The sequence below is a fragment of the Nicotiana tabacum genome, chromosome 10, assembly GCF_000715075.1.
Source record: "Nicotiana tabacum cultivar K326 chromosome 10, ASM71507v2, whole genome shotgun sequence".
Lineage (NCBI taxonomy): Eukaryota > Viridiplantae > Streptophyta > Magnoliopsida > Solanales > Solanaceae > Nicotiana > Nicotiana tabacum.
This window is the reverse complement of record NC_134089.1, coordinates 31367241-31374045: the sequence shown is the minus strand read 5'-3', so window position 1 is coordinate 31374045 and position 6805 is coordinate 31367241. Positions and strand designations below refer to the sequence as shown.

The following is a 6805-nucleotide window of genomic DNA, read 5'->3' as shown; positions in this document are numbered from 1 at the left end:
AATTTTTATTTTTTTGGTCTAGCTTTAGAGTCAAAACGAGCTAGTGGTTGTACATACTTATACTTGGTTAAATAAAATTTTGTCTATTTAACTAAAATGTAAAAAAAAAAAATAGAGAGACAACTCTGAAAAAATTCATTTATATATTTTTGCTTTAATCTTTTTGAATGTGATAGGTAAATTTAGTATGCAATATACATCTATTTTTATTAATTCTCTTTGCTCTTTTTTATATTGAAATGATCCGCGCACCATGCGGGTATGTAAAATAGTATCACAACATGACAAGCTTCAGACGCATCTGAACAAACATGTCTAAACTTAACAAAGATCTTCTACATCTTAAATCTAAACAATTTTGGGTTAATGTTTGCATCATTGAGTGCATATCATTGACAGCAAAATAATAAACGCAATATAATCCAACAACTCCTTTGATGAAAGAGACTTGAGATTTCTCATTTTCTGTCTTCCTTGTAATCTTTTGACAAACTCATGTGTAACTTCAAATAGCCTCATACAGATATTTGATCTGCACCCTAATATTCATTCGGCAGGCTGCAGCAACAACACATTCATTAGGACTTTACAGTTACAGAGATTAATTAGCATCTCAATTAAGTTACATCCAAGTCCAACTTGCAGCAGTTCGATACCAAAGTTTACTCTGGAATCCCCGAGGCAGACCAGTTTAATCTGACCTTTGCCTCAGCTGTAATCCCTTGCAGACCTTTGCTCTAACATCCAACTGCATACAGTTGATTCATCATACAATAAAAGTTTGTTCGCCCCTGAAGTCGGATTCAAACATAATAAGCAGTAGAATTCATCCTGAACAACATAATATATGTGAAGTAAAATATACTGAACAAAAGAACAGTAATAGAGGAACCAGGGGTTGAAAAAGAGATATATTTCTTCGTACAATGTTGCATGGCAATAAGGAGACATTTTTGAAAGTTAGAAAACTCTAGAACAAAATTTGAAGACTATTATACTTATTACTTTGATGCTACCACTATTCAGATAATGCATGTTATGCATTTATGTTCAACTAATCAAGTTATAGCCAGTTCTTTCAGGCCCAGAAAAGCAATTGAACAGGTTATCCAAATCTATGCATTGTACCACTATCATCAAAGAAGATTACTATACGAAGCCGATGATAAACAGCTACACATTTCTGACTTCCTTACTCAAAGAATTAGCCCTTGAATAAAATAGTTCAAGCCAAAACGAAGAGCAGATTTCCTGGAGATTTAGTCCAAAATTCCAAGACACAACGCCATATACTAGTAACTCGTTTTCATTGCATCCTAGTTTACACATCATTCTTACTCCTCATAGGGATCCTTCCTGTCAAACTTCAATGCTATTTAGAAGCACATAACCCTCTCTTGCAAAATAAGCAGCTTAAAGAACTTTCTTTACCTCGTGCATGGTTTCAAAATTTTCTGAGATAAGATAGAACATGGCACGTGTATGAAGTGTATTAAATCACATATAACATAATCCTCTTCCATGCTCAGACAGAAAAAAAACAGATAAGCATGGGCCAAAAGGATGTTTGGTAAAGAGTTAAAAAAGAAGAAAACACGCGACCACTTGGACAATCAACTACTTATTTTCACCTAGTTTGGTATCCCCTGGTACAGCATTGTCCCGGTAATATCTTTAGTAAGACATCATATTTATTTCAGTGAGCAGATGCATCTGCTACCTACTGTGAATCTTTGGGTCAGGATACCAATATATTTTGAATAACGAGCAATCAGTACAAGACTTACCATCTGAGACAAAAAAAGTATAAGCAGCCTAAACAGGTCAGCCAACCTCTGCTACAATTTCTTTGACATCTATATCAGCTAGAGTCTCCTTGCCAAACAGCAAAAATCCAACAGTTGCCTGCAAGAAGAACACCACATTCAATCTCAAGAACTTAACTTTTTCCAATAAGTTTTCAACTTGTACAGGACATAACCAATTTGGAGAACTTTTTCTATCAGATCTTTTATCTTTTTGCATTATCACGGTGGAAGAGGCCCGAGGAAGTTGGGGGGAGTGTGGTGTTAGGGAAGAGCGAAGACATTTTGCGAATAACTCAATTCTCTCCTTCTTAGTGCACTGAGCTCCAGCATTTTTATAACGATGATTTCCATTCCCCGCTCTCCCCTCACCCCAAAATAACATAAGGATATGTTCAATTGTAAGGAAAAGTACATACCAATCCTGCGTTACTATCAACCTTCTTAAGGATCCCTGAAAATCCTGCAAAGGCTCCAGACACAACTTGAACAGTTGACCCTGGGACTAAAGATTTATCATCCGAGCCTCTTAAGTCATCACCTGCAACTGCAAGCAGGTCCGAAGCTTTTCTGGATTTCCTTCCTTGTTTTTTCGCCACAACTTTGCCGTCAGCGGGACCTTTACTAGTGTCTTTTGTCAGCTTGAAATCTAAACCTCCTTCTCCTTTTTCCTCTTCTTCAAAAGCTTGATCAGCTTTCTCTTGCTCTTCCTTCGCTTGTTTGAATATGGCTTCCAAGTCATCCTCATCTACAGGTCTGGGTTTATTGATTTGCCGTTTTCTGCAAATATTTTAAACTGTAAGGTACTGAGAATATGACCTAGGATACCAAATAAGTTAGCCCTTTAAATAATGAAATGGCTACATAGACACAAGTTAACATAAAACTCACATAAAGGGAGGCCAAAAGGGAAGATGTCAACCAAAGGCAGCCACCTAGCTTACAAACTATACAAAGTTAGATTGGGACTGATTTTTAAGTAAAAATTTCTGATCTTAGGCCAAGTTAGTTTAGGATATTTTCCACTCATTCATGTAAACTCCCATTAACGTAAGGCTAATTCGGGAAGACACATACATTGTGGCTCCTTATTTGTAGAAAAAGACAGTTCCATGTTGCCAATGAAAATTGCACCAATATATCAAACAAATCGAAGACAGAGCCTCTTTCTTGACCAAATAATACTTGTAAATTTGTGAATACTAATAGGGACAACTTCGAATGCTTACGTATTTCCAACCTTGGATCCAACAAAGCCTCCAATTCCATCACATTCTCGAATGAAATCATGAATTTCCTTGTTCAGTACACACCTCAAAAACACACACCCCGGAAAAAGAGGTTTTGGTTTAACTGAAAGTGATCCGTTCTTTAATTTCCTTTTGACCTGTACAGACGGAATGTATACCTGCAGAAACTCTTACAGTTAGTCAAAACATATAGAAAAAGTTCTTACATTAGTAAAAAACATTTTATCCCCTCCAGTTCGAGGTAATCCAACCTCGAGCTTCCCTGAAATCAACTTATAGGGAAGCTCATTGGTTGGAGCAGAATCAACTATGATTTCAAGCAAACTGACCCCTAAAAAAAGAACTATGATTTTAAAAAAGAAAATCAATGGTGGAAACTGAGATGAAAGTTGGGGCTAATTATCTTTAGAGGAAATTTCTACAGCAATAGAAAAACTGATAGACGCCTGTTTATTCTTTATGATATGGTTATCTTCAGGTTCATAGCTTACATTCTCATACACAGAAAAATTCTGGGAGTTCCACGGAAATGGGATGCAAGCTTTAGAACTATGAATACTGCTATAAAGGCTTCACAAGCAAGTTTCTTTTAAGCCTCATCTTCTGATAAAAATTGAATACTGTTATATAAAGGCAAAAAAAAAAATAGATGATTTCTTCCCATCTGCCTAAGTCTTGGTTGGATAGAGCTATATGTATCTACGTTGGAGAGAAGTAGTAGATACCAGTGGATTAACCGAGATGCACACAAGCTGGCTCGAGCACCGAAAAATTGAATACCACTACAAGGGCACACAGCTCATTTGCCTTGCTACTTTCTTTTCCTCAACTATATTTTTCCCTAGTTATACTATGAATGCGAGTCTGAAACCCAATTGTTATTTTTTTGGACTCAAAGTACATTAATAAGTGTAAAAAAAAAAATTACCTTTCTATATATAACGTCCAAATACAAGACGCTATACCTTAACGGTAACTTTTGCCGTTAAGGTATAGCGTCTTGTATTTGGACGCTATATAGCCTGACGATTTGACCGACATATATAGCGTTGTGAATTTATACGCTATACATATAGCGTACAAAAAAAACAACGCTATACCTGACTAACAATTTAACAACCATACGCAAGTGTCCACATTCATATTTCTTGTTTTTTCTTGGTTTTGTCCACATACTAAAAAAGAAAAAGAAAGAAAGAAAGAAAAAAGATGCAAAGTTTTGTTTGATAAACACTTGGTATATATCAAAATGAGTTGAACCTAGTCATTGACACAACCAGGCCAAGTTAACTCATCTTTACATTTTGCTCATCTTCAAGCTGCCAGTTTTCCCCGTACTTTTAGCTATATCTCTAAGTACAAACTTCTGAATTTTCCTAGTTGAACTCTTTGGAAGCTCTTGTTTGAAAATCAGTCTTTGGCACCATATAATGTGGTAATTTGGCTCTACAAAACTCTATAATATCTTTCTCACTTGCCTTTTCTTTTCCATTCAAGCTGACAAAATGCACACGGAGTTTCACCCCCAAAATTCATCTGGTATAGCGTTTTTTTTTGTACGCTATATTATAGCGTATAAATTCACAACGCTATATATGTCGGTCAAATCGTCAGGCTATATAGCGTCCAAATACAAGACGTTATACCTTAATGGTAACTTTTGCCGTTAAGGTATAACGTCTTGTATTTGGACGTTATATATAGAAAGGTAACTTTTTTTTTTACACTTATTAATGTACTTTGAGTCCAAAAAAAACAACAACTGGGTTCCGGACTCCTCTGAATGCCAACCTATAACATGCCTATTTTCATGAACCTCCATAATTCTTAATGGTTGGACATCTTTTCACATTCTTCATGTTCCCGTAAATGGAGAGAATGCTTTTCACCATTGAATTTAGCCAATTGTGCTCGTTGGATCTAAATTACGTACAAAATATAGCCTAACGGTCCCCTATTAGTCGTCACAAACTAAATAGGCAGCTAGACCTTTAAGATTTTCACCTTGAATTTTGACATCAACTAGACCTTTAAGACAAGAAATGACCGTTGGGGAATGGCCAGAAATTGCAGAAATGGCCAATTTCGGCCCCCCCATTAATAATTTTTATGATTTTGGACCAGGATAATTGAGAAACATTAGCAAGAATCATTTGATCAATTAACCAACACCCATAATTTGTTGCTTAACACACCTATTAATCCATCAAATACTCTACTTTAATCTTTTGTTTAACGACAAAAATACTACATTAATCTTACAAGATAAAAACTATAGAGAACGATCATAGGATGCAGATGCATCCTCTCTTTAATTAGACTCTTTACCTTGAACGTGTTAGCAAATCCATTAATAATGGTAACATGTAGCCTACTTTTTAACTGAAAAGCTAAAGCTTTAGTGAAGGTTTTGAGAAGAAATGCCAGAGCTTCCAATAAGCATACACAATCAATCAATCTAACGCTTTAATCCCAAATAAAGTTGGAGTCCACTATAGATTTGTCTATAACAGTTACACTCTATCTGAGTCCAAATTATTCATAAACTACTTTTCTAATCAATGGTTTTAAACAAAGTTTTCTAAATTTCACACTTATCACTGCATATACCACAAAGGTAAAGACCAAAAACACCAAATTATAAACTTCACCATCAAAACAAACAATAAAGATCAAATCTTTATCTACCTGAAAATCAATATTTGGGAAATTCCTAGCAAGAGCGCGGGCCATTCGTTCAGCAGTTTCATGACCAGTAACTCTGGATACTCTAACAACCCACCATTGAGGACCCAATTTAGCAAGGTTATCAAGATTAAGTTCTTCAGTCCATGACTTATATTGCTTCTTGGGTTTCTTAATTAGCCTTTCTTCTACTTCTTCTTTCCAATTATAACCTGTTTTGCTCTCTCTTCTCTCATTCCTCATTTGCCTTCTTTCTTTAGCTGTAAGTAGATTCTCTTTAGGTGATGACTCTACAGTTGCATATACCCTTAAGGGTATGGTCTTCTGGGGTATGGGGAAAGTGGATGTTGGTGACAATTTGGGAATAAATAGTGGGGGATGACTCCATGAAAGAATAGCTTGCTTCATCTTCTTCAAAAAAAAAAACTGATAATTCTTGTGGTGGTTATATGATGACATATCCAGTTTTCTTCCTTGCATTAATGGGCTACTCTGGCCCATCTTGTTATTTAATTTGAGAGATGATTTGCACAAATAGGACATTTCGGCAGTACTTTTGATTTTTTGACCCCATTTGTCCCATGATAGAATTTTAAGTTTAACAAGCATCATTGCTTGCCCCATGGGCAATTATTTTTAATTTTTAACCTTAAATGATTTGTCCAAAGAGCAAGCGTGAGTCAAAAAATTAAAACCATCTATTTTAAGGTTATTGAGCGCAATTTCCTATAATTTGAGTGGGTGATGGCCCAATCCCACAATTAGGGGCGTAGTGCACAAATAGCCGCTTTTAGGAACGTTATTTAAATTTATAGCAGAAATTTACAAGTATTTAAACTGTCTCAAAATCAAAAATGCCACAAAATCAAACACGAAGTCCCGCGCTAGCAATTCAAAACTTTAGACACAAAGGCTCAGATCTTCGGGTTTGAACAAAGGTCTCAAAGTTAGTCTCTAGAAGTTCAAGACTACAAACTCAAAGGTCTAAAGCGAAGGAGGATCGGATTGACATTTTTTAAATCTGGCTACACTTTAAATAGCTGAATATATTTTGAACGGTACACT

General features: G+C 35.7%; 1 protein-coding gene across 9 annotated transcripts; it reads right to left on the bottom strand.

Annotated features, from left to right (window-relative positions):
- Positions 1–203: 203 nt before the first annotated feature.
- LOC107828457 (uncharacterized) lies at positions 204–6256 on the bottom strand. Of its 9 annotated transcripts, none has more exons than XR_012695437.1 (6): positions 5744–6256; positions 3035–3213; positions 2225–2585; positions 1788–1905; positions 657–831; positions 204–558 (listed from the first exon to the last, which is right to left on the bottom strand). XR_012695437.1 is itself a non-coding variant. In XM_016655766.2 (5 exons), exons 1-4 carry the CDS (start codon positions 6239–6241, stop codon positions 1825–1827), a joined length of 1119 nt encoding a protein of 372 aa, XP_016511252.2. In that variant the 5' UTR covers positions 6242–6256; the 3' UTR covers positions 204–831; positions 1788–1824. The 9 variants fall into 9 exon arrangements, 4 of the variants coding, with proteins under 4 accessions (XP_016511252.2, XP_016511250.2, XP_016511253.2 ...); XR_001657734.2 differs by having other exon boundaries at positions 657–791; XR_012695438.1 differs by having other exon boundaries at positions 657–748.
- Positions 6257–6805: the final 549 nt, after the last annotated feature.